At 41.4% G+C, this 27,478-nt stretch overlaps 1 protein-coding gene and 2 pseudogenes across 1 annotated transcript in view; 1 reads left to right on the top strand and 2 right to left on the bottom strand.

Moving 5' to 3' along the window:
* The window catches only part of FAN1 (FANCD2/FANCI-associated nuclease 1), a 58,047-nt gene extending 33,574 nt beyond the window's left edge, over positions 1-24,473 (top strand). Inside the window, exons 10-13 of the mRNA XM_006902939.1 lie at positions 5,394-5,497; positions 6,150-6,344; positions 7,827-7,955; positions 24,321-24,473. Of these exons, the coding sequence (XP_006903001.1) occupies positions 5,394-5,497; positions 6,150-6,344; positions 7,827-7,955; positions 24,321-24,473 (581 nt within the window). The remainder of the gene's footprint in view (positions 1-5,393; positions 5,498-6,149; positions 6,345-7,826; positions 7,956-24,320) is intronic.
* On the bottom strand, positions 14,346-15,756 carry LOC102845842 (annotated as a pseudogene).
* Positions 17,315-18,777, bottom strand: LOC102847873 (annotated as a pseudogene).
* Positions 24,474-27,478: the final 3,005 nt, after the last annotated feature.

Here is a 27,478-nt window from a genome sequence, read left to right as displayed (position 1 = left end):
CTTCCCTTTTTACTCTATTGGAGAAGTTTTTGGATGTGCATAGGGATTTGATTCTTAGAAGGTCAGCTTCCCACCCATAGCTGATTTAAAAGGAGATCAAAGGCAGTTAATCACCTCCAGCTGTGGCTGGGAAGCCTTTTATGTAGGCAGGCGGGATCTGGTAGGTTGGCCTTTGTATTTAAAAGTCAATTTGGTCCGGCCTGAGAGTGAGCCTTCAGCTTGGTGCAGTTGGATCCTGGAAGGTAAGTGTTTTTGATTTACTTGAAAGCTGGGGGTATACTGTTTGAGTGTTTCTGATTATGTTAGCAGTCAAGTGTAAGCTGATTCAGGGATGTTTATTGATCACCATATAGGCCTGTCTGTTATTTCTCTAAGCCAGGAGGCTAAGTTTTGTTCCAGGTTTGAAGAGTGACTAAGGGCAGTAGTCTTGGGATTCATTTGAACTTACTGCTGTGTGTCCAAGTAAAATGAAACCTTTGACAAATCTTTTCTCCATCTTTCTTGATGTTCCAGTGATGAGGATTTTTGTTTTCTTTTTTTCCCTCCAAACCAAGTGTTCTTTATTTTAATGTTTTTCCTTTACCTTCACCTCATCTCCACCCACCAAATTGTGTGACCTTATGATGGATGGATTTTTCTTTTCCTGATGTTAAGGAGTAATCAATATTTAATAATCCATATTGAAGTCAGTAAGTTTTTCAGGTCTAGGTAATTTTTGGCAAGCAGAGTTGTGACATCTACATAACACAGGTTGTTGATGAATCTTCCTCCAATCCTGATGCAACATTGTTTTTTGTGTAGTCCAGCTTCTCTATCATGATTTGCTCAGCATACAGATTGAGTATGTATGGTGTACATCTTTTCCTGGTTTTAAACCAATGTTTCCTTATTTTGTTAAGACAACAACTTCTTTATATAGGTATTTTTTTACATGAACCACAATTATGTTTACTGGGATTTGCATTCTTATATTAGCAATAATTTGTTGTGATCTACACAGTCAAATGCCTTTACATAGTCAATGAAACACAAATAAACATCTTTCTGGTATTCTCTGCTTTTAGCCAAGATTCCTCTGACATCAGCTGTGATATCCCTGGTGCCATGGCCTGTTCTGAATCCAACTTGAATTTTTTATAGTTCCTTGTCTATGTATTATATAATAGTTCTTTTTGAATACTTTTCAGTAAGATTGTACGTGCATGTGCACATAATGATAGTCTTTGAAGTCTTTGATAATTTCCAGATTCTTTTGGGTTACATCACTCTTGGGGAATGAGAACATATATGGATCTCTTCCAGTCAGTTGGGTAGGCACCCATATTTCATTCGAAATTTCTTAGCATAGACTCGTGTGCCTGTCTGAGGTTCTAAGTGTTTGTTGAAATATGTCAGTTGGTATCCATTGATTTTGAGGTCCTTGATTTTTGTCATTGCCTTCATTGCAGCTTTGCAGCTTACACTTACTTTATTATTGCTTCTTGATGATATGCTTTTTCCTGAAATGCTTTATTGTCAGCCAATTCTTTTTGGTACAGTAACTCTGTGTATTCCTTCTACTTTTTTTTTCTTCTTTTGCTTTCTCCATCATTCAAGATTTTGCATCTCAAAGGCTTCAGTTTGATTTTTCAATTATTTCAACTTGAGAAATGGAAAAGTGTATTCTTCCCTTTTGATTTTCTAACTCCAGCTCTTTGCACATTTTGGTATATCATTGGCCTTGTCTTCTTGAGTTACCTTTTGAAATCAGTTGTTGATTTCTTTTACTTCAGTATTTCTTCATTTTACTTTGGCCTCTTAGCATGTTACTGCAATTTTCAGAGTCTCTTTTGACAGACATTTAGATCTTTTATTTCTTCTCTGAATTTTTGCTTTGTAGTGACTTTGCTTTGTTCATGGATATCCTTGATGCCATCCCACAATGATTATTAGTCTTTGATTATTAGTGCTCCAAGCATCAAATGTCTTATTGATGGCTTTATATTCATTTGGAAAAGACTAAAGTTCATATTAAATTTCTTAGGATTTCTCATTTTCATTTTCTTTAGCTTCAATTTTAATTTATATATGAATAACTCAGAGTCTATTCCACAGTGATTCTGGCCTTGTTTTGACTGCTGATGTTGCGCTTTTCTATTGACTTTCTCCACAGTGGTAGTAAGTTTGACTCCTGTGTAGTCCATCAGGTGAAATCCACTTAATATAATCACCATCTTTTTTTGGAAAAGGTATTTGTAATGAAAAAAAAAATTTACTATATATCCTTCTATCATAAGATCTTGTTTCTATCATTTGTTCATGTTTTCCAACTACCAGTTCTTCTCTGTATCCAACTTTTGTGTTCCGGACACAAATTATTATGAACGCATCTTAATTGCATGTTTGATCAATTTCAGATTGCTAAAGTTGGTGGGAAGTCCTCAATTTCTATCATTTTTGGATTTAATGGTGTGTGTATTTTTGAATAACTGTTTATTGACAATTCCTCCTTGCATATGTACCTTTTACAGCATTGTACTTAAGGACAGATGCAGTTCTGGATGTTCTCACCAATCTATGTCAAGAAAATTGGATGATACCTACCTGGCCAACTGATTGGAAGAGAATTGAATTTGTTTCCATTCCCCAAAAAGGTGATCCAATAGAATATGGAAATCATTATAAAATAATAGCATTAATATCACGTGCAAGTAAAGTCTTTCCTAAGATTATAAAAAATGGCTAGAACAATACATTGGCAGGAAACTTCTAGAATTCAAGCTGGATTCACAAGAGGCCATGGCCCAATGGGTATTACTGCTGATGTTGGATGGATCTTGGCAGAAAGTAGAGGATAACAGAAGGATGTTTATTTGTGTTTTATTGATTATGCAAAGACATAGGACTGTGGATCATACCAAATCATGGCTAACATTGAGAAGATTAGAAATCCCAGTAAACTTAATTTTGTTCATGGGAAAGCTATACCTAAACCATGAACAGTTATCCAAACAGAGCAAGGGACCAGTGTTTAAAATCAGGAAAGCTGTGTTTCAAGGTTGTAGCCTTTCTCCATATCTATTCAATCTGTATGCTGAACAGATCTTTAGAGAAGCTAGACAATATGAAGAAGAATGTGGCATCAGAGTTGGACCTAACAACAACCTGTACTTTGCAGGTGGCACAATCTTACTTGCAGTAAGTGAAGAGAACTTGAAACACTAACTGCTGAAGATCAGAGACTGCACCCTTCAATATGGATTACATCTTAACATCAGAAAAGGCAGAAATCCTGACCACTGGACCAATAGGCAACATCAGGATAGATAAAGATTTAAATTGTCAAAGATTTCATCTTACTTGGGTCCACAATCAACACCCATGATACCAGCAGTCAGGAAATGAAAAGATGTTGGATTGTGCAAAGCTTTTGTCAAGGACCTCTCCAAAGTTCTAATAAGCAAAGAAACTGGTTTAAAGACTAAGGTATCCTTGATCCAAACCAGGATCTTTTCCATTGCCTACCTTGCATCTGCAAATGGGACACGGAATAAAGATGACAGAATTGATGTCTTTGAATTGTAGTGTTGGGAAAGATGGACTGCCAAAATCAAACAAGTCTTAGAGAAAGTGCAGCCAGGTTGCCCATTAGAGGCAAAGATGGTGAAGATCTGTCTCAGACAGTTTTGGTCATGTAGTCAAATGGGGTCAGTTCCTGGAAACAGATGTCATGCTGAGAATATGGAGGATCAGCAAGAAAGAGGAGGAGCCTCACCAAGATGAATTGACAGTGACTGGAACAGTGGGCTCAAGTACATCAGAAATGAGGATGTACAGGATAGGATAAGGTTCAACTTTGTTATTCACAGGGTTACAGTGAGTCGTAGTTGACGTAATGCCTTCCATTGACAGCAACCTCCAGTGAAGGTCTCCTGTCCAGCCTGATCAACCAGTGACAGGAGGGCCAACAGAGCCTGGTTTTAACCCTTTCCTCCTCTAGTTCTTGTATATTTGTGTATGTGAGATTTTGGTTCAGAGTTTACAAAGCCTATTAGTTTTCCGTTCATCAGTATATATGTATGTTGTTGTATGACTTCATTTCAGGTCCCTTCAATCTAAGAGCACTCTGCTTCTTCTCCCTGAGTTCACCATTCTCGTTCTCCCTTTTTAATTGCCCCTTTCTTCCATCTGACCTTTTTTTGAGGCACATGTCTTTTGGTCTCATACCTGATTACTCTGAGAAGTATGCTCCTTTCTGCTCTTATTGTTAACTTTATAGGCCTGTCTATTGTTTGAAAGGTCTTTTTCTTTTTTAAGCTTTTTATCATGGGAGATCTTGAATATGGATATGCCTTTTGTATAAATGCTGACAGGACAATGCTTACGTTCTCAGCATGATTCTGTGACCCACCTTGATGGGTCAAAATGGCTGCGTTATTTCTGTTACTTCATGCATACACTCCTTTCCTAGGCTTAGGGAAGCAGATGGCAAGATGTTTGTTGTCTCTCTGATTTACCTGTGATCAGGTTCACCTCTCACTGCCCACTGTGGCATCTCCCACATTCTGTGCTCCATTGTTTGGAGATGTGCCTCCTCATACTCATGCAGTAGGATTCCTTGGGTGAAAATACTCTACTCTTCCCAGATATGTGAAAGACATACCCAAACACCTGTCTCATCAAAATATCAAAGACAACCCCATCACAAATGGGATTATAATCACTGATGTAAAGGTAAGGATTTGTACCACTTATTTTTTGGAAACCCAATTCAATAACAAAGCTGAACTTGTTTCAGCTTTGGACTTTGCTTCCCAATCAGCAGGAGGGGCGTGTACTCTTGAAGGTTTGAGAGGTGAAAACTTAGACTGTTAGGAACCCTGAAATGTTTGGTTGCAATTCTTGGTTGACTGAGAACACTAGAAGCAACCCCTGGATACAGGCTGTGGACACTGCCCACCTCCCCTACCTCAGCAGTCCCAGGGCAGCAGCTGGGCTTCTGGGGCCATGGTTCCTCCTGCTCAATGTCTGTCAGAAAGAGCTGCTTCCCATGATCAGAGGGACTCCTGTGTTAGAACTCCCCAGCATATACTGAGCTTGCCAATCTAGTGATGTCTGCAGCATGAGGAAAGAATCTACTGCTGTTACTATTTTCTGTCTTTTTTTTTTTTTACATTCATTACATTATTACTAAAGTTTAGGAATGAGTGCTTTGAAATGTTCATTTGAACTTTCCTGTGATTGCTGTGCTTTGAATATATTTTGTTAATTGTGCCTTACATGTTAACAACGTATAGAGAGTAAAACCATGAGCTGTGAATGGCACAAATGTTACATTCTGAATCTAAAATAAAATAGTTAAGAGACTGAGTATGCCATTTTCAGGAAAACTGAGAAAGCTTTGATTATTGTAGGGATCCATGGAGAAGGGTCTACCTTCAGTACCCTCTATGGCCTCCTCCTGTGGGATGTCATCTTCATGAATGGGATTCCAGACGTCTTCAGGAATGCCTACCAGGTATCTGTACTGCTCGGCCAGTTGTGGTGCTTCCTAGTCCATGGGGAATGCACAGAGTGTTTTAAAGCTAGGGGGTGTGTGAGAGAGAGAGAGAGACAGACAGATATGCTTAGAGCATGCTTGCTTGCCTTATGGGTTGTCTACATAGTCGATGTGTTACTTTGTATAAGAAATGGCTTTTAAATTTAAAAATCAGATTCACAGAAAACAATTTCAGCTATCTTTATTGAGTTTTAAACTTTAAGTTTTATCCCCTTCTGCATAAGATTTTGCTCCTTAATCCAGTTGATTCAGCATCAGCATTTCTGAGCCTTTACTGTGTCCCCAGTTCTGTGCTTTTTCTTTCATTGATGTCAGATATGCCCACTTAGTCATGCTTATGTGATAAAAAAGCTCTGTCTGAAAATTACTGTTCTCAAAGACAAGTATGCAAATTGCTTTTGTATCAGATTACTTGCATCAAAGACAAGTATGCAAATTGCTTTTGTATCAGATTACTTGCATCAGATAATTTTTGGCTGACCTTTTTAGAAATGGGATGATAACAATTTAATGAGATCAGCCAGTTTTCAGGTTTTGCAGGGCTTGAATGTACCTGATTAATATCCTTTCCAGGCCTGGTATGAGAGAGCTTGTTCTCTCTGTGCCACAGGCCTTCCCACTGGACTTGTACACAGACAGCTTCTTCGCAAGTAGGGAACAGGCCATGGAGGCCAGACTGCAGCTCATTCACACAGCCCCTGCTGAGACTCTGCATGCCTGGTTGGCAGCTTCATGGCAGGCTCAGGAAGGCAGAGTGACTTCTCTGGTCAGCTGGGACTGCTTTACTTCTCTTCAACAAGCCCAGGTAATAACTGTTGTTATCTGAATGACTGTATTTGTTCAGAAAGTGGGTTAAAAAAAAAACAACCCTTAAGCTAACAAAAAACCTCAAAGTCACTGTCATAACCTTGGTTCTGACTCACAGCACCCTCATTGGAATTCCAAGGGTATGTGTGACACTGGTGAGTCAAATGCAAGAATGGTTACCCATGTGGACAGTGTTTGGTGAAGCTCCCTGATTAAAACAAGCTTGAGTGGCATCCACTTCCGTAATAGCTTGCCTCTGGAAACCCTATGAACCTGGAGAAAGGACGAAAGTTACACAGGAGGTGTCTCGTTCATAATGTTGCTATGAGTCTCCTGCAACTCGACGGCACTTAACATCACCACCACCACCACCAGCAGTAGCATGGAAGGAGAGAACAATCGACCTAGTAGACAGAAAGCCATGCTCCCACGCCAAAGGTGGACGACTCTACTCCGTGGCCCTCAGGCCTGCCTTTAATTGTTTTTGGTGAAACATTCTTATAGGTTGTGTAACCCTGGTATGTCCACTTGCTGTACAGAGGTAACTGTTGGTTGCTGTGAAGCCGAACACTGTGACACTGATGAATCAAATGCGAGAATGGTTACCATGGACGGTGTTTGGTGAAGCTCCCTGATTAAAACAAGCTTGGAAGCAGAAGTGGTATCTACTTCCATAATAGCTTGTCTCTGGAACCCCTATGAACCTGGAGAAAGAACAAAAGTTATACAGAAGGTGTCCAGGACTTTTGTTCATAGAGTCGCTATGAGTTGTCTGCTACTAGACAGTACTTAACAACAACATGTTGTAACAGGAGAAGAATGCCCATCCCTATCAGAGATAGGATAGCTTCTGGGATACCAGCATAATACAGTTGGCGACAGACTACACCACTCTCTTAAAATGCCTTCTGAATACTACTGGATGTATTTATGGCAACTATATCAAAAGATACATATAGTGCATGCATGCAGGCATACACATATATTTGTGTGTGTGTATTATATATTTTATATAAGCACAGTTCAACTCTCTTTCCTCAAACCTCCCCCATCCCAGATGCTATTGTCATTAATGAGAACATCTTAGGTCTCAGAGAAAGCCTAATTATTCCAACCTTGGGATGCCCACTTTCCTTTGCCACCTCTTTAGTCTGTCAGAGAGAAGGATGCTGCCCTCCTCTGGGACTGCCAGGCCTCTGTGAGTTAGCACTACCATAATTTATGAGTGCTCCTTCTAGCCCCCCTCTGTCTCAGATGCTTCTCAGCATCCTCCTCATTTAACAGGTATGAAAAATGACTAAAGGAAAACAGAAGTTACCCAGACTTATTTTAACTCAACAAACAGAAGAACCAAAATCTGCCTCTGGTTTACTTGGAACACAGTTTGATTTCTGACCCATTGAATTTTTATCTCCTGGCTACTGTGATGTATTTCAGGGTCTGTGAAAAAAGGATTGATTTCCATGCATTCTGTGTCCAGGATCTTGTCTCCTGCTTGGGTGGCCCTTTCCTAAGTGGTGTGTGCAGGCGCTTGGCCACTGACTTCCGACACTGTCGAGGTGGCCTCCCTGACTTGGTGGTATGGAACTCCCACAGCCATCACTTTAAGGTGAGTGCATCAGAAAGCAAAGCCTCATTTGTTGTTTCACTGGCAAACTAGTCAGAGACCACAAGGTGACATTGCTTCTATGACTGTGCCAAGATTCAACTACTTTGTGACTGGGGGCCTTGGTTTTTCCCTAGAGATCTCTCTTACTTCTTTGTTGTGTGGGACCTTTCGATGTGGAAGCTTAATTATTAGTGTAAGTATATTAGAAGATGTGGAGTACAAAAGAGAAGGAAATCACTGGGTTTTGAAAAAATTGTGATTTCAGAGAAAGTTTACAAAGCAAAGTGGTTTCCATTCAATTATTCACATACATCATGCTTTTGTAGCATTAAGTACAGTACCCCCATTCTTCCCTCTTATGTAATTCTTTCCATTAGTTCCTTCCTGACTTCTGAACTGTATTCCTGGGCAAATGCTGACCTTTTAACCTTAAATGGGTGGTTTTTGGTGATAAGTGAGGCCTCCTTGGTGCTGTTATTGGTAGCCTCACAGGCCTATTCATTGTTTAGCCGAAACATCAGTCCCCAGGGTGAATTTTTCTCTAGATTTGAAGAGTGACTAAGAACCATTGGTCTCAGGGTTTGACCAGTAAGCCTGGCCATTTTAATGTTTTCTGTTTTTAATCCACATTTCACCCACTCTATCCAGAACATTTCTTCTATGATCCATTTTATAGTGGTCAGCAGTGATAGCCACTATCTACTTCTTCTGGTCTCAGAGTCATAGAAGTTTAGGTCCACATGGCCTGTTAGTCCTTTGAAATAATTTTTTTTTTAGTTTATCATTCATTTCATTGAAAATTTACAGAGACTTTGGATTTCCATTCATTCATTGTTGCACTTTTCTTCCCTCCCAACCCTCACTCCCAGTACACTACCCTCTTGGAAAAGTAAAATTCTTTCATTGTTTTACAATCCCTCCCCCCAGGTCCTCTCCAATATTGAACATATGCATCTTTTCTTTCCTTCTTTCATTGTGCTGGTGAGGGAGAGACCAATAAGTACATCCTAGATGACTGTTTGAAAGCTTTTAAGACCCCAGTTGCTCCCCACTGAGTAAGATTTAAGAGTAAGGCTTTTGTGGACTATGTTATGCCAGTGAACCCTGATGTTCTTCAAGACTGTGGAACCAAAGGGGTGATTAAAACCTTTACATTCCTTTGTGTCCCTGTTGACTCTGCTGTATATGTGGGTATATTTACATTATATAATAAGAATGTAGAAATAAATCTGCCAAACCTATATACAGCCCTAGGGGTCTCTATCTATCGTAAACATACACATACTAAAAGCAACTTCTTAGAATAGAGTGATATAAAAATAGAAATCAACAACAGGGAACTTGAGGAAGCACCTTGCTTGAAAACTACTGAATATAGAAGAAATAGGTGAGTTTTGGTTGCCTAGTGGTAAGGAGTTGTACCGCCAGCCTGAAGACATGCAGTTTGAGTTCCCCAGCTGCTTGTTTCACTCAGAAAAGATGGGCAGTGTTCTCCTGTGAAATCTGAAAGCCTGGGAGAGGGTCAGCTATGAATAGTTTCTTACTCAACACTATGTAACAATAAAGAAAAAGAAATGGAAAATTTCTTATGTCAAATAAGAATGAATAGACAACATGCCAAAACCTTTGGGATGGCTTTGTTGAAGTGCCTTGCATTGTGGTCAGACTGTCCTTTTTCCCTAGCTGGCCTTCTTGGTGGCTGCTATTGCTTGGTGGCCATCCCACACCTAACACAAGAAGGAGGTAGCCTCAAAGATGAAAATGTCTCTTGAGTTGATCACATTTATAGTCTCCTTGTTACAAAAGTGTAAACTACACAGTGATGTTATAGCAAACTCTGAATATGATCAGGCAAGGCAGAGCGAAGGTCATCATCACTAATAACTGCCTACCCCTGCGGAAATCTGAAATAGAGTATTATGCCATGTTGGCCTAAACTAGTGTCCGTCACTCCAGTGACAATAATGTTGAATTGGTCACGCATGTGGAAAATCCTATGGAGTGTGCACACTGGCTAGCAGAGGTCCAGGTGATTCCGATACTCCGAAGGATGCCAAAAAGGACTGGTGAAAAATAACTCCTGCAGTATTTTTCTTTAATGAAACTGTCCAGAGCCTCTTTTAAAACAAAACAAAATCCCCAACAGAATGTTTGGAACAAAGCAATGCTCAGAGGACAATTTACACACACAATGCACACATCAAAATCATGTTAACACACCTCTTAGATGTTTGTAGTATTTCAATGTTTGTTTACCTAACAGAGGCTGCTTTGTGACCAATTACATGGTTTGTTCTGAAGAATGTTCCATGTGCACTAGAGAAGAATGTGCATGATGGGCTGTATATGTTTATGAAGTCAAGTCAGTTAATTGTATTGTTTAGTTCTTTCTTTTAGTTTCTTTCTAGTTTTATGTTTCATAGATAGTGGTAGAATGAGTGGATGAGTGACTATCAAGTTGTCTTTTTAAACTTAGAGTTAAATATTTTTGGTTCTCTGTTACGTACTGTGTTGTTACTCTGAGTATAGAATATTAATTATAGTTTTGTTCTCTTGGCCAGTGAACCTTTTTATCATTAATGTCCATCCATCTTTTAAGCTAAATTTTGCCTTGGAAACAATATTACTACTTCTGCCCTTTTTTGATTGCTGTTATCTTGATAAATATTTTCCCTTTGATGTTTGTCCTTGTGTCTAAGGAGTATCTCTATTAGGTAGCATATTGATGGTCATGGATTTTTATCCATTCTTCTTTTGACAGGTGCTTTAAATCCATTCACATGCAGTGCAATTCTCAATGATTATGGTTTTGTCTCTGTCATTTTGCTGTACTTTTTTCCTTTTTATTTTGTATAGTACTGCTGATTTCTTTATTCCTCTAGTGCTGAAGTAATTTTGTTTAAGGTCTTATCATTTCCCTCATTACTTTTGTTTTAATGTTAATAAGTCTTTATGATTTTAGAAATGTTTTATTTTGATGAAGTCTATTTTTTCTTTGAAGCTACTCTAAACTACTATTTTATTGCAAATATAAAATAGCTTTGTAACTGTGCTGTTATTCCCCTTTCTGGTTTGTTGTTATTTTTTTATCGACTGATGCCTCTTGTTCCAAATTTTCAGTCTTGTAAGTTTATTTCCCTTTGCATATTTCTGTATCCGGATGGTTCCTAAATAATGATGATGTTTGTGTTAATTTCAAGATAGTTTTACTCCCTTTAGTATTTCTTTTAAGATTGGTCTGATTTTTATAAATTCACTAAATTTTCTTTTATCTGGAAACACCCAAATATTTGAAGGACTGTTTTGCTGGGCATATAATTTGGATTTGGATATTATGTTCTCTACAGAGATTCTCTTGACAGATTTCCTTTCTGTTCCTTACCACAAGTTTAAAACATCACAGCAAATAAAATGTAACCATTTGGGGTCCACTTTTAACTTGAACTAGTGTAATTCCGTGCTGTATACTGAAAAGAGCGGGAAAAGGAAAATGAGCTTTTAAAATATTTTAGCTTGAAACTAACAGATGGAAGAAATGCCATGTTTTCATAAGTGTTCTGGAAAAATAACAGAGAATATGGAGAGAATTCAGCCTCTGGAAGATGGAAATGATAAAAAGCTATCTAATTTCTGCTAGTTCTCTGTCAATGTACTATTACTATTCCTGTCATTTTTGGATAATCTTTAGCAGGATTCTGCTTGCTAGTAATATTGTTTTCTCATTTCCACAATCTATTTGATCACCTTTTTTGGGACTGGGAATAAATGTGTATCTCTTCAGTCAGTTGTCAAGGTAGTTGGCCTCCATATTTTTGGCACAACTTGGTGAACACCTTGAGGGATGCGTCTATTTGTTTAAATATGTTCATTGGTATTCCATCAATTTCTGGGGCTTTTTCCCCCCTCAGTTACTCTAGAGGAGCTTGAACTTCATCACCATTTTCTTTTAATCATATGTTTCATGAAATTCTTCTGTCTCAGCCAGTTCTTTTTGATATAGTGACTCTGTGTACTCTTTCTGTCTTCTTTTAATGCTTCCTGGATCATTTATTGTTCTGCCCATAGTATCTTTCAGTATTGCAACTCGAGGCTTGAATTTGTTCTTCAGTTCCTTCAGCTTAAGAAATGCTGAGCAAGTTCATCTCTTTTGATTTTCTGAGGACAGCTCTCTGCTCATTTTGTTATATTTTATAACAAAAATTTTATATTTTCATATTGCTTTATCTTCCCAAGCTTCCCTTTTAAACCTTCTGTTCAGCTCCTAACTTCCTGATTTCTTCCTTTTGCCTTGGCTTTTCAGTGTTCTAGACAGAACTACCAGAAATATAAGCTGGTTGTAGAAGACACATGGCATTAGGGACATCATTGCCAATGTCAGACAGATCTTGGTTGAAAGCAGAGAGTGCCAGAAGAATGCCTGTTTTGTTTCATTGACTGTGCAAAGGCATTTGTGTGGATAACAACAAATTGTGGCTATCATTGAAAAGAATGGGAATCCCAGAACATTTAATTTTGTTCATACGAAACCTATACTTAGATCAAGAAGCAGTCTCTTCAGTACAGAATAAAGAAATACTGCCTGGTTCAAAATCATGAAAGGAGTGCATCAGGGATATGTCCTTTCTTTGTACCTTCTCAGTCCTATGTGGGACAGATCATTCAGAAGTCAGGACTTTTTAAGGAGGAATGTGGCATCAGGATTGGAGGAAGCCTCAACAACCTGTGCTACACAGATGATACAACTTTGCTTGCTGAAACTGAGGAGGACCTGAATCATTGCTGCAGAAAGTCAAGGATTGCAATCTAAAATGTGGATTGCAGCTCAGCATCAAGAAAACAAAGATTCTCACCACAGGACCATTTGGCAGTGTCATGACAGATGGGGAAGAAATTGAGATTGCTAACAATTTTAACTTGCTCAGCTTCACAGTCAAACACTCTTGGCACCAGCAGACAGAAATTGCATTAGGAAATTCTACTGTCAAGAACCTTTCCTGAGGGCTGAAGAGCAATGATGTCAGTCTAGAGACTAAGATACACTTGATCAAGGCCTATATCTTCACAATTGCTTGCTATCCATTAGAGAGCTTGACAGTGACTAAGGATGACAGAAGAAGAATCGATGCCTTTGAGTTGTGGTGCTGGAGAACAGTATTGAACTCTTGGAGAACAAATAGGTCTGTCCTGGAGAGAGTGAAATCACATTGTTTCTTGGAGGCAAGAATTTTTAAGCTCCATCTCAAACACCTTGAGGGACCGGTCTTTGGAGAAGGACCTGATGTTTGGCAGGGTGGAGAGTCAGCGCAGGAGAAGACAACCTATATGAGATGGACTGACATAGTAATTGGGGTAATGAGGGCAGATATGTTGGAGACAGATTGGCTCAGGATAGGACAGAGTTCAGACTATTGTTCTTCGGGTTGCTATGAATCTCACTCATCTTGACAGCACATAACAACAGCATATCTGATTTAATTTTACAGTGAAACTCAAGTGGTCTTGTTCTCATTTCTTCACATCTGAGAATATCAAAGCTTATAAAAGTTAAGTGTCTTGGTCAAGTATGTAAAATTAGTAATTGATAGCTGTGTCTTTGAGCTCAAAGGCTGTACTCATGCTTCTATAGTATACAATATAGGCCTTTTATATTTATTTTAGTAATGGTTTTATGTTCATACAAAGGAAGGGCAAAGAAGTGTCTTTGTGCCAGACATTACATGAAAATGCTTTCACGTGTTTGACTTCTTTTATAAAAAGAATTTTATTTCCTTCATTCAAATCACAATAAGAAGTTAAATGTTAAAAAGATCTCTTCCTGTTCTGGAATTTTTGTCACATGTTGAGTTACCCCTCTTGTTCCACATAATTCTTATGCTGTCTTCATTTTCATTCCTTGTTTTTCCTAACGGTTTCATGGTTTCCTTAGGAGATTAGTAGTATTGAGAGAGTTTATGCTTCATCTCATTAATTCTGTGGTTCAATGACTGAATTCTGCTCTCCTGTGCTTCCATTGTGTTCCTGTTTCTTAAAATTTTACACACACACACACACACACACACACACACACACACATTTTCATTATTCACTTGTTAACTCCATAATATATCAATAACAAGCTAGTTTTCAGCATTTACATTTCCTTTGATCCTGGGTGCATGAGCTATGATTAGTTGGAAAACAGAGAGACCAGAGACATGGCCAGAGGTGACCTCACACAGCCCACTTCATCACAATATAGTTGTCAAATTCATTGGTGGTTTGGTAAAGCTGATTTAGTTCTGTTCCCTTCACCACGGATTCACGTCTGCGAAAATTGGGCTAATAAATGGTGGGCTTCCATTTCCTGTTTGAATTCTCAGAAGCTTCATCCAGAATGTCACTGGGGACCGGTTACTGTAACACCAGTCTGACCTTCTCGGCCCCCATACTTCCAGTTGTAGAGATAATACTACAGGTTACCATTCCCTGTCCTGAACTTATCTAGGAAGGTTTTGTTCTCTCTGAGATCCAGTGCATTGAATACGTCAGACCCTTTCATTTTGGCAAGAACAGGATCTGAGTGTGCATGTTGTAGAAAGAATAAGCAGCTGGTAGAGTCTTTTGAGTTGGATGGTTTATGATGGTCGAGGGAAGGGTATACAAGCTCTGAAGGTCCATCACTTCACCATTGGTGGGTTCCACCACAAAAATGTCGATGATGCTCTCCTGGGGGTAGAACCAGTTTTCTTCCTCCTCCTAGCTCATGACTGGTGTGAAGTGGAACTGTTCCAAGTACCTGATAAGGAGCTGGTGCACTATTGGAATGTCCTCCTTCTCCACTGACCATAAATCAGCTGTCTTTAGAGTTTCTGGCAGTCAGTGGAGCATCATGATACACTGCATAGTCATATTCCTGCTCAGACTGGAGAACTTGACTTTGATGAGTTTCTGAGGATTTAGAGTTCAATGCCAATACCTGCAGGGGCCAACAGGTTTTGGCAGCACCACCCCAGCAGTGTAAATAGCTTGGCAAATCCCCTCCAGATGAACCCTCTGGGTTATCTCTCAGATCAGGACTGGAGCTATCCTCTTGGAGCATAGCTTCTTTGTGGACACTTAGGAAGTTGATCTCCACCATCTTCTCTATATCATAGATATGGATGTTTACTGGGATGGCGCTAATGAACCCAACCAGTTTCTGATGCGAGACCATTTGAACCCTGCAATGCCGTTGGGGAAGCCCCCAGGCTAGAGAGCCCACAAAAGAAATTCTGTGGAATAATCACATTTGACCATATTGCCATCATCATCCACCTAATTCCCATTCAGGAGTGTGTACAGTTCTTTCAGCTCACTGCCATTCCCCAGGTCCAAGGCATCCCTGGTGAAGCCCTGAGGCTAGGTGTAGGGCTCCTGGAAGATAGCATCTTTTGTCTGGCTCCACTGGGCTGTGAGTGTTCATCACCTCTCCCAATATGGGGACAGGCTGTGTGTTCCAGAACTGGTAGCTTCGTTCACTAGCCTCCGTGGTTTTGTCAGGGCCCTGACCCATCCAGTTCAGTGACCTTCTGGATTTCCTGGATCCTCTCTGCTAGCAGAGAATTCATTTTCATAAGCGGATCCTGGGCTTAATTGGTCTCATTTCCTTTTTTTCCCTTTTTGACCCCATGCCATTGGCTGGACTTAAACCCACCTCAGTTGTAGCTGTTGTCTTCCTCATTATCGCAGTCACTGCAGTGTTCATGGCCATTCCCTTCCCATCCATCATCTGTGGCACCTGAGGTGCCAGCTGCCTCACAGCTTTCTCACTCTTGTCCGCCATCTTGAGTGCCTGGAATTTTAGTTTTAATCTTCAGAATTTTTACTTGTTGCTTTAGGATTGTTTATAATTTTCCATTTATTTTGTTAATTTGGTCTTAGATTGGTTTATATATTTTTTTTTGTTTTGTCTTAGGTTTTTTTCAATTATTCCACCATTCTGTATCTGTGTTTTCTTTGATGTTTCTATCCATTGAAAGCACTTAACATTTAGTTCTTTTGGATTCTTATTACGAGGTTTGGTAACATTTCTTCCACTAAAGGATTTTTCTAGTCTGTATTTGTTAGTGCCGTCTTGCCCTGTTTTCTGTGTGATTTGCCTTTGAGACATCTTGGTGGTTTTTTGTGTTTTTTTTTTAACTGATGTATTATCCGCCCCCTTAAATAAAAATCCTCAGTTTGAAAACAATTCAACAACAGAAGTGGTAGAGGAAGCTCCTTTTAACAATCTCAGAACATAAATTGGTCCCCACAGAGAACCCATTAGAGAGCCGAAGGATACGTGTCTCTTTAAAATAATTTAAAATATATTAAATCTCCTAAGGCAGATCTTACTGGAATGAAGCGTCTTGGGTTAACCAGAGGGGAACAGCGCCTGTGAGGAGCTCTTTGCTCGTTGAAAGGGGGGGGAGGGGGATAGGAGTTGAAACTGGTCAATCCAGTGAGTTCAGCAGCACAGACAGATCTCAGCAACGTGATGAAGGCACCAAAATCTCCACACGATTCAAGAGAAAACTCCGAACGGTTTGACACAAGGACCACGGTAACTGAGAAGGAAAAAACAAAAACCACCACCACAATTGTGCCTTAACATCAGCTGAGAAAAATAACAATTAAATCAGGATGCAAATCGGTGACCCACAGCTGCAAAGCCAGTCGCTGCTTTGAATGGCATGCAGTTGAAGAATACATCCTTTTATCACCTTACACAGGTTGTCCCCTTCTGCACATGTGCACACACACCCCACAATGAGAATGAACAATGATAGTGTCTTTTTTTATCAGTCCACTGATTTCACCTCTAGTTGGAGAAGCTAACATACCAAGCAACTCCATAAGAACGATGCTGTTGGCCAACGGGGAGCCGGGGAAAGGACAGGCCAGGCCACCATCACAGCAATGCTGAGCACTGCACAAAAAAAATTCTCAGCAGGCCCCCACTGGGTTCAAATGAGAAACCCAACGTTGACAGCCATCATCTGCGTGTTGCAGCTTGGCTGACACTCAAGAGAAGGCTCTGACAACCTACTTTGTCACCAGAACTACACCAGCCACTGCACTTTACAACTACGAACAGCTCAGCGTTGCTTGGACAAGGCTGTTTTGTCCGTGTGTGTGTGTGTGTGTGTGTGTGTGTGTGTGTGTGTGTGTGTGTGTGTGTGTGCGTGCGTGTGTGTGCCCAGCCAGAAAACAAGACCCAAGGCTTGTCCATTGGAATCTGGTTTTGCGATATTCTTTTCCATTCAAGAGCAGCGGACTGGCCCATTTCGTTCCAGCTGCGCCTCTGCCTAGAAGATTGCGCCCACCACTGATCGAGCGGGGACGACTCCACAGAGGGCCACTTAGAAAGTCCTGTACGTGAGGAACGCTTTCATTTTCTTGGGGATCGGGTATCAGCAGAGCCAGGACTTGGTACGTGGTCAGGAAACTGCGGAGGGTTTTCCAGCATAAGTGCTTCAGCAACGACAGGACCCTCGGCGCCATCCAGAACTGGGAGTGGCCATCTCTGGTCCCTGTGGCAATTACCACCGTGTGGGGAAAATGTGCAGCAGAGGCCATTGGCATTTTTAGTTCCAGCACCCAGATTCTGAGGATTCTGTCATCCACCACCTAGGCAAGGTCCAGGCCTTTGGGGGAGAAGCACACAGACCTGAGCAAGCTGATGTGGATATCACTGGCGTCCATGGAGGGGGAGGGGTCGAGCTGGATGTGGTGGAGGGACCTCAGCCTCTTTCCAGTGTAGGGGTCCCACATGATCACGTTGGTGTCATAAGACGCGGTGACAAACAGGGCTGAGTCGGGGGAGAAGTCACAAGAGATCTTCTGGATGAGCATGTATGACACCTCATGCTCCAGAGAAAGACAGACTTCTCTCCAGCCACAGAACACAGCATGCTGCAGTCCGGGGAGACGGAGCAGCAGTACACCCACTGCAGGTGGCTCGATAACACCTGGATCTGTTTACCGTGTTTATTCAGATCCCATATGCGAAGAGTCTTATCCCGAGATGTGGAAACCAGAATCAAACTGCCACTGGGTATGAAGCTCAGGTCTCAGACGACATCGTGGTGGCCGGAAAGGTTCAGGAGCAGGAGCCCTGTCTGTGCCTCTCAGATCTTGATCTGCCCATCGTTGAGCCCCATTGCAAGGATCAGGCAGGAGATGTCAGGCACTGGGGATTGGTGGCGTGCCCAGAGCCTCTGGCTGGGCAGCAAGGACCACTGGGTGAAGCCAGACCCCAGACGATCTGACCACAGTCCAGGGTCTTCTCCTTCGGACTGCCTCACCCTTTTGGGTCATTCTTGCTGCCTCGGCTTTTGGCTTCAAACCCTTTGGGGATGAGCTGCGCCTCCCGTGGCCACGGGATCAGCTTGATGATGCAGTGTCCTTGAGACCAGGCGAACCAGGAGCCATTTGGGGAGAAGGCAACACCCTGCATCTCGCAACTGGACTTACAATCAAACTGGTGGGGACGCCCTGGTTTGAGCTCGTCCAGCAGCAGCGGTACCTCTCCGGCCTCAATGGAGGACACATGCGGCTCCAAGACAGGCACCTCAGGGCCCCCCCAACCCTGGCTCTCATGCCGCTGCTGCCACCGCCACGCATGCTGGTGGTGTTTTTTTGTAGCTTTAATTTTTCCTCTTACTGAGCTAAGCAGCTTTCTACTTGCACCTCCTACATCTTGGGATGTGTACAGTGCTCTCCTCACTCTCCATGAAGAGCAGTTGAAGGCAGTCTGGGCTGATGTTATTTGCAGTTTGTTGATCAGGTGATGCAAACACCTGGTGCCTCCTTTCCCGGGCATTCTGTGAAGGAGCATGTGTGCATTTGGGCTGTGTGGTGGTCTATACTGTGGCTATTTATTGCAGCAGGGATCAAGAAATAAGGATGGTAAAACCTACCCTAAAACAAACAAGAGTAGACACAAAAGTAAATAAAAAAACCAAAAATGTGTTGGCATGCTAAAGAAAGGGGGGAAATGACGAGAAAGGTGAAAAAATAAATGAGAGAAAGAATAAAAAAATAAGGGATGATAAAAAGAATGAAAAAGTAAGAAGAGAGGAGGAGCCATGAGTGGGGTGAGGCTGGCACCTGGCTGGCATTCTTGCCTTTTCTGACTGTGGGTGGAGGCCAGATGTGTGGTCTGTGACAGATTTTCAGTCTAGCCAAAGACTGGGATTGGGGCTCCTTGGTAGGGCAGACTTTATACTATTTGATAGATGACTGAGGGTAAGGTGCCCAGCCAAGGACAGAGCTTCCACTGGCCTATGGAACAACCCAGGACACACTGTTGGACTCCTGCAGCTCCTCTGCCGACTTGGGGGATGCTGAGTGTCTGTGCTAGTTCAGGATTGAGCGCAGGCAGGACCCATAGTCAGGGACGGCTCAGTCTCCTAATATGAAGAGGTGAAGAGCAGGTGTCTCCCACAGTATGGGTGCCAAACATTCAGTGGTAGGTCCACAAAGACATCCCATCAGGGACAGCCTCTGGAGATCAGGAGATAAAATATTGAGGACACTAGTCCACTTGGTACATTACTCCAGCTCTGATGGGGTATCAGATGCTAGAATTAGTCTACGCCAACTAATCTGTATGGACAAGGAAAACTGTCTGCCAGCTGCCGAGTGTGGAGAGCATGAGCTCTAAATGTGGTTACAGCCAGTGAGAAAAGTAAGCCCAGGAGGTGATGGATAACAGGAGTCCTTAAAAGAGGAGGTGATCTGTCAGTCTTCAGGCTGGTTACAGTTTAGGTCCCCATTCATCATGGATGTGCATGCTCTTAGCACTAGAGCCATGATACCACAAGCTCACCTCAGTCAGAAGAAGCTGTGAAATGAGTGATATCTGTGGCTTCTGTCAGATGAATTTTCAGTGTGTGTGCTGAGCAAATCATTCAGGAAGGTGGACTCTAAACAAAAATGTTGCATCAGGATTGGAGGAAGACTCAACAGTCTGCGTTCTGCAGATGACATAACGTTTCTTCTGGAAAGTGAAGATGCAAATCATTTACTGCAGATCACAGATGACAACCTTCATTATGGGTACATCTCAACTTCAAGAAAACAAACATCGCAACTTCTGGTTGATGTGTTCACCTTGCAGCATGTGAGTTTGTGAAGCTTATAGAGTAAATGGAAAAGGAATATGCCTATAGAGAAGAGAGAATTTGCCAAAAGAGGTCAGCTGGCTTAAAAATATGAAAGGTATAGCATCTCTTGTTGTACAGAGACATTACCAACAGAAAATGTAATGAAGAATTTGTCATTAAAATGGAGACTTACATTTAGACAAACAAAGAATCTTCTAGACAAACACAGGTGTGGATGAACAAGAGGCAGAGAAAGATACTGAAAAGAAAGTCAGAAAAAAAGAATGGGAAATCAGCCAAAACAGTGAAAGCCGTCAAACTTGAGCCTGGTGTACTCTTAAAGGCTTTTAAAAAAAAAGCCACATTGGGCAGGTGTTTGATTAAAATGTATATAATCTACTAGATGATGTTGTTATTGTGTCCTATAATGTCAGAAACAGCACATCGGAGATTACCCATCTTTTTTTCCACAGAGCAGCTGGCAGATCTGAACCACTTGCAGATTCTTGCAGCACAGATTCTTACCGCTGGGCCACCAGAGCTCCCTCTTTGATTTCACCTTCTACTGGATAGAGAGCTATTTATCTCTGTTTCCTAACCTTATGCAGATGAGATAACGTTGCTTGTCAACAGCAACATCTTGATGAGTAAGAGGTGAAAGTTGTCAGTTGTTTCTTTTCTTTGATCTACAATCTGTAGCCATGGATGCAGCATTAGAGCAATCAAAACACATAACACATTTGGAAAATTTTCTTTCAAGGGCTTCTTTAAAATGCTGAAAAATGAGGATATCAGTCTAAAGACTAAGATGTGCCTGATCCAAGCCGTGGTATTCAAAGTTGTTTTCTATACAAATGGAATTTGGACAGTGAATAAAGTAAACCATGAAAGAATAGATGGCTTTGAGTTGTCCTGTTGTTTCTGTTAAATATCTTTAAAATGGGATTGATGATAACAATCAGGACTAACAGACTGCGAAGGAGAGGGCAGTCTGTGTGAGGCCAGCCCCTCTGCCATTCTCTGTGGCTGTCAGCCTGGCAGGGATTTTAGCTTCAGCTTCTTGACTCACGTGGGAGATGGTCCCTAACCACTGGTAGGACACATATTGCCTGTCCAGCGGGGCTAAGCTCCACCTTTTCATCTCTTTCCCTTCATGGTCTGTGGGGGCCTCCTCTGATGCCCCCAGCCCTGTCCTCCCAGATTCAGTGGCTCATGATGAAGCTGAGAGTGAGGAATATGGGGAGATAATGGACACACATGTGGTGTGGTTGGCAGTGAGGGACAATGGGACCCTACCAGGTCATGCTGTCTCTTGCTGGAGGAATATACCTAGAATAGGAAACTGGATTTGGGGCTAATGGAACAGAGTCAGGTAGATTGTGGTATGCTGAAGAAGTGGGAAGCAGACCGCCAACCCTGGCTCCCAGACTCCTCCTGGGTGAGAGGGGATGAAGGACTCTTTGGACAGAGACCTTCCTTGTAGTCACCACCCCAGCAAGCTGGCCCCACCGAAGCCCAACTCCAGTCTGCCTCACAGCCCCAGTCAGGTCCACCCTTTGGGGTACTAGCTGCAAGCTAGGGGCTCAGGCTGTCTTGGAGTCAGAGTCCATCTTCTTGTGGGCTTTGAGCTAGAGCACCTTGTTGGTTGGTTCTCTCAAACCTTTCATTGAAGTCCCTCTTGCTCATTAACAGATTGTTGGAAATCAAGTCAGCAGGGAAACTCCTGTGCCATACCACACGGCTGCCTAGGCTGAAATTGATATGGCAGAAGTAGGAGGTACAAACAGGAGCTTGTTTGCCACAGCCAGTGGTCTTATTCTCTAAAATTCTGACATTTTCAAAATAGACTCTTTATCACTGATTATGTGACTTAATTATGATACTCTTACTGTTCCATGGCTCTTGAATCTTTGAGTTTATATTTTCATCAAATTGGGAACATATCTAACCATTATATCTTCAAATATTTTCCCCTAAGGAGAAGAAAGTTTTTTTAGATAAGACAATGGATTTCTCTGAGGTAAATTAAGGAAGAATATTGGAAGATAGGAAGATATGCTTATGAAAAGCAAGAAAATAGCCTAGTCAGAGGGAATAGCAAATAAGGAATGTTGACCAGGAAAGACTGGCCTGTTTCCAGGATGCAGTTGGAGTAGTAAAGTGTGTTAATCAGACAGTTTTGTAGGTTATTGTAAAGTTTGGATTGAATTTCATATGTAACAAAAAAGTAATAGTGTTTTAAGTAGTGGAACAAACTTGTTTATAGTTTAAAACTACTGCTTGCTGTATTAAGAAAAAATGTACTCATTATGTGCGGGGGTGTGTGTGTGTGTGTGTGTATGTAGGAGCTCTGGTGGCTTATTAGTAAGGAGGTGTACTGTCAACCTGAAGGATTTTGTTCAGTCTCCTCCTATGCGATTAACTGTCTCTGAAAACCCACTGGAGGGTCAGCTATGGATCGGTTCCAACTCTATGGTACACAATAGTAACATACATATGTTGGCAGCACAACTCCTTACTGCTAGCAACCAGAATTCATATGAGTTCTGGTTGCTAGCAGTAAGGAGTTGTGCTGCCAACCCAAAGGCAAGCAGTACAAATGTACCAACTGTTTCTAGGGAGAAAGATGGCCTGTCTACCCACTGGAGACTCAGTTATGAGTCAGCGTTGACTAGACAGCATGTAACAAAATATATAGATGGATCCCAGGATAACATTAATATTGAAATATGGAAATTTTGTATTTGACTTGAAGCCTGCAGCCTTCAATTTGGATTATATCTCAACACCAAGGAAAAAAAACTCCTCATCAGTAGGCCAGTAGGCAACATAATAATAGATGGAGGTAAAAATTGAAGTTAACGATTTCATTTTACTTGGATCCACAATCAGCATCTCAGGTAGCAGCATTCAAGAAATCAAGAGACAGGCTGCACTGGGAAAATCTGTCAAAGACTTCTCTACTTTGCTAAAGAGCAAGGATGTCATTTTAAAGACTAAGGTGTTTCTTATCCACGCCATAGTATTTTCAATTACTTTCTGTGAATCAGAAAGATGGACAATGAATAATGATGACAAAAGAATCTATACCTTCGAAGTATGGTATTTGTGAAGTTGTTAGTCTCGTCGAGTCAGAACTGATTCGTAGCTGACCTTCCAGTGGGTTTTCAGAGGCAGTAAAGCACTTGGGAGGATATTGCCCATCTTTCTCCTGAGGAACAGCTGGTGGATTCAAACCACATGCCTTTGGATTAGCAGCACAGCTTCTTACCACTAGGTAGTCAGAGCCTTGAAACTGGAGAAATTTATTGAATTGCCGAAAGAACAAACAAGTTTGTCTTGGAAGAAATACAAGCCGGGTGTTCGTTAGAGGCTAGGATACTGAGACTTGGTCTCCCATAATTTGAGTATGTTGTCAGGAAGAATTAGTCTTAGGAAAAAGACATCGTGCTTGAACAGGTGGAGGATCAAAGAAAGAGAGGATGACCTTCAACAAGATGGATTGAAACAGTGACTCCAACAAGTCATTCCAGCAAGTGAGTAGAGCATCTCAGAGATGGTAAGGTTGGAGTAGGATAGTTTAGGGTTGTTATGAGTCATAGTAAATGTCATGACACCTGACATCAACAGTAGGGATTCCTGGTAGTGAAATGGTTTCATGCGTGGCTGCTCAGCAGGGTGAACTTGTCTGAGGGAGAAAGGACCTGATGTCAGCTGCTGTAAAGGTTATAGCATAGGGACCTGTGGGCGGGCGGGTCGGTGTGTTTCTTTTATCATACAGAGTTGGTGTGAGTCAGGATCAGCTCAGTGACACACAACAAATTTGTTCACATAAAAAAAATTATCTCACTGCCATTGAGTTGATTCCAACTCACAGTGACCCTCTGTTGGTTTTCTGAGGTGCTGGTGGATTTGAATTGCCCGTGACATGCAGCCCCTTGATTAGCAAGACACCATGTGGGCCTATGCACCAGAATTCACAAAATAACTTTTCATCAATTAAACTCTTATTTCTTCCATCAAGATTCTGAGGCTGTAAACTGAATGGAAGGAAACGATTCATCTTGTCCCCTCAAGGCTGCTGGTGGTTCAGACATACAGCCAGGCCTTTTGTTGATCAGCACAGTATTCTACCACCAGAACTTTTTTGTGCACAGACACAGTTACATTTATGTAGTTATTAGTGAAAATTTCAGTTGCTTTTAAGAAATCTTCAATTTCCATAGCTTCTAATCTTTATGTAAAACTTCTTTTCCAGCTGGTAGAAGTTAAAGGCCCTAATGATCGTCTGTCACAGAAGCAAATGATCTGGTTGGACGAGCTTCAGAAGCTGGGAGCTGAAGTGGAAGTCTGCCATGTGGTCGCAGTTGGAGCTAAAAACAAAGCCATCAGTCAAAAGCTACAGAATTAGGAATGCTCAATCACCTGTTGATGCAAGATATTTTTCAAAATTTTGTATTATATGAGGGAACTTTTACTTTTCAAAGAGAAGAGTGTACTGGGGGAGGGGTGGGCAGGGAGAAAAGTGCAACAATGAATAAATGGAAATCCAAAGTCACTGTAAATTTTCATTAAAATTAATAAAAAATTAAATTTTGTATTATAAATATGATGGCTTAAGGGGTCATCATTGTACAGTGTATTTATAGCTTAGTATTATTTACTGAAATACACTCCACGCACCCCTACTTTGTAGATATGTGTTTTAAAAGACTAAGACATGAGTGGTCCTTTTAGGAGCTGAATGTATCTCTGTTGCTAGAGAGTAGGAAAAACTCTACAAGAGGTGACTCTCACTTGATGTTTTTTTGTTGTTAGGTGCCATTGAGTTGACTATAATTCATAATGACCTTGTGAACAATACATCCAAACCTTACCCCACCATCCTCATGATCTCTCATGTTTGAAGTCCATTGTTCCTGGCACTGTGTCCTGTGTTTCTGAGTCTTCACTTTGCTCAGCATACTTTTCCACATACTGGCCCCTCCTCAGCATGCCCAGAGTATGTGGTCAAAGTTTTACCAGCCTGGCCTTTGAGGAGCACACTGGATGCACTTTCTTCAAGAGAGTTTGTAATTTTGGCCGTCCATAGCATATTTAATATTCTTTTCCAGTACTACAATTCGGAGGCATCAATTAGTTGTTCTCACATCCTGATTGTCCAACTTTCAGATGCCTAGGTAGCAATTGATAAGGCCATAGCTTGCATCAGGCACACTTCAGTCTTTAAATTGGTATTGTTGCTCTTTGGAGAGGTCTGTAACAGGAGACAGGAGACTTTCTCAGTACAACCTATCTTTTTTTTTTTTTTAATTTTGTGTGTGTACTGTCAAATCGGACATGACTGGTACAGGAGGAGATTACCCGTCTTTCTCCTGCAGATTATCTGGTGGATTCGAACTGTGTACCTCTAGGATTGCAGTGCAGCTTCATGACACTAGGCTACCAGAGCTCCCTTATCTTTTTGTTTCTTGTCTGCTGTTGCCATGCATATCAATTGGAGATCCAAGTAAAAGGAGGTTCTTGACATCTTCAATCTGTTCTCCCATCTACGTCCTAATAACTTGGTGAAGTCAGTGTTTCTATTTATTCTGAGTAGGCAAGAGTGGCATCCACTTTATAAGGTGCATCTGGTACAGGCCATGGTCTTTGCAATCACTTGTTACGCATCAGAGAGCTGGACAGTGACCAGGGAGGATAGAAGGAGAATTGATGCTTTTGAGCTTTGGTGTTGGAGAAGAGTGTTGAGGGCACCTTGGACTGCTAAGAAAACAAACAGATTCATCCTGGAGGGGGTTAAACCGGGCTGCTCCTAGGAGGCATGGATTCTGAAACTTCATCTGACATACTTTGGTCATGTTGTAAGGAGGGACCAGTCCTTGGAGAAGGACATCATGCTTGGGAGGGTGGAGGGCAGGCTCAGGAGGGGAAGGCCCTCTGGGATGTGGATTGATTCGATGACTGGGGCAATCGGGATGAGTGTGTCGGAGACAGTGAGATTGGCACAGGACAAAGCAGAGTTTAGAGCTGTTGTACATAGGGTCGCTATGAGTCACCAGCTACTTGAAGGCACATAAAAACAACAACATGCCTCCAGAAACTATGAACTTTGATAAACATTGATAGTTGTAGAGGGGCTTTGAGTTGTGCTTACCTCAAAGGAAATCAATAACAACTAACATAAAAATTGTGACATTTAGGTACAGCTTGTTAATTTGTCTTAAAAAAATTTATGATTATATTGGTGTGTGGATTTTTATACATATGTACATTTTTGTAAAGTTCAATGAGTATATAAAACTATCCCATTAACCTTCAAAATAATTTCATTGTATCATCCCTGTTTCTCAGGCTCCCATTGATCTTGTGATGTGTCTGAAGCCCAGTAAACATTAATGGAAGAACAATCTGACATTTTGTTACTATCATTGCCTTAGTACAATTATGTGTTGGGTTAGAGATAAGGTCACTAAACTCTCCTGAGTTTAACTGTCAGGATGTGTTCTGGGGAGGGAAGGAAAGGGAAGACAATACAATGACGGCCTAGTGTCACCCTGAGAAGTAGGAGGCTATCTGTCCATTGCAATAGCCTGCATCCCTGGCATTCCTCTGCTGTTCAGATCAGGTGTGCTAACATCTGTGTGCCCAGTGTCAGCAGCCTTATTTATCACATGCTAACTGGTGTCCTACAGGCTGAACACCTGGGGAAATGGTCATTTTACTCATCTTTTCATTCAGTAACTTCTCCATCCTGAGGTCTTAGAAGATATGTACAGAGTAGGTTCTTGAGTGTCATTTTGAAGGATTTGGAAGCACCATATTAAAAGTTTATCTTACACCAACCCTGATGTCAGTCACTTTCTACAACAGTGGCACCATGCAGTATTTGCCCTTTTGTAACAGATATTTTACTCAGCATAATGTCCTCCAGGCTCACCCATTTTGAATAATATTACATGAGTTCCTTGTTTTTCAATGCAGCATAGTATTCCATTCTGTGAATATACCACAGCTTCTCTATCCATTTGTTTGTTGATGGGCACTTAAGTTGTTTCCAACTCCTTGCTATTGTGAACAAAGCTGCAATAAACATGGGTGTGCATATATCTGCTTGGATATCAGTTATGGTCTCTTTAGGGTATATTCCCAGTAGTGGAATTGCTAGGTCAAATGGTATCTCTATTTGCACCTTTTTGAGAAAGTGCCACAGCACTTTCCACAATGGTTGCACCATTTTACACTCCCACCAACAGTGAAGTTCCAGTTTCTCCACAACCTCGCCAGCATTTGTTGCTTGCTGCTCTGTGAGACTGAAAAAAACTGGATAGATTATGTATACTGAATTGAAACAAATGAGGGAGAGAGCAGTTTAAAAGTGATACATGATAGCATATTATGATTATCACAGGAATTCAG

This window comes from Elephantulus edwardii, unplaced genomic scaffold (assembly GCF_000299155.1).
Source record: "Elephantulus edwardii isolate Elephantulus edwardi_28Jun2011 unplaced genomic scaffold, EleEdw1.0 scaffold00473, whole genome shotgun sequence".
In the NCBI taxonomy this organism is placed as follows: domain Eukaryota; kingdom Metazoa; phylum Chordata; class Mammalia; order Macroscelidea; family Macroscelididae; genus Elephantulus; species Elephantulus edwardii.
This window is presented reverse-complemented; position numbering and strand designations above follow the sequence as displayed.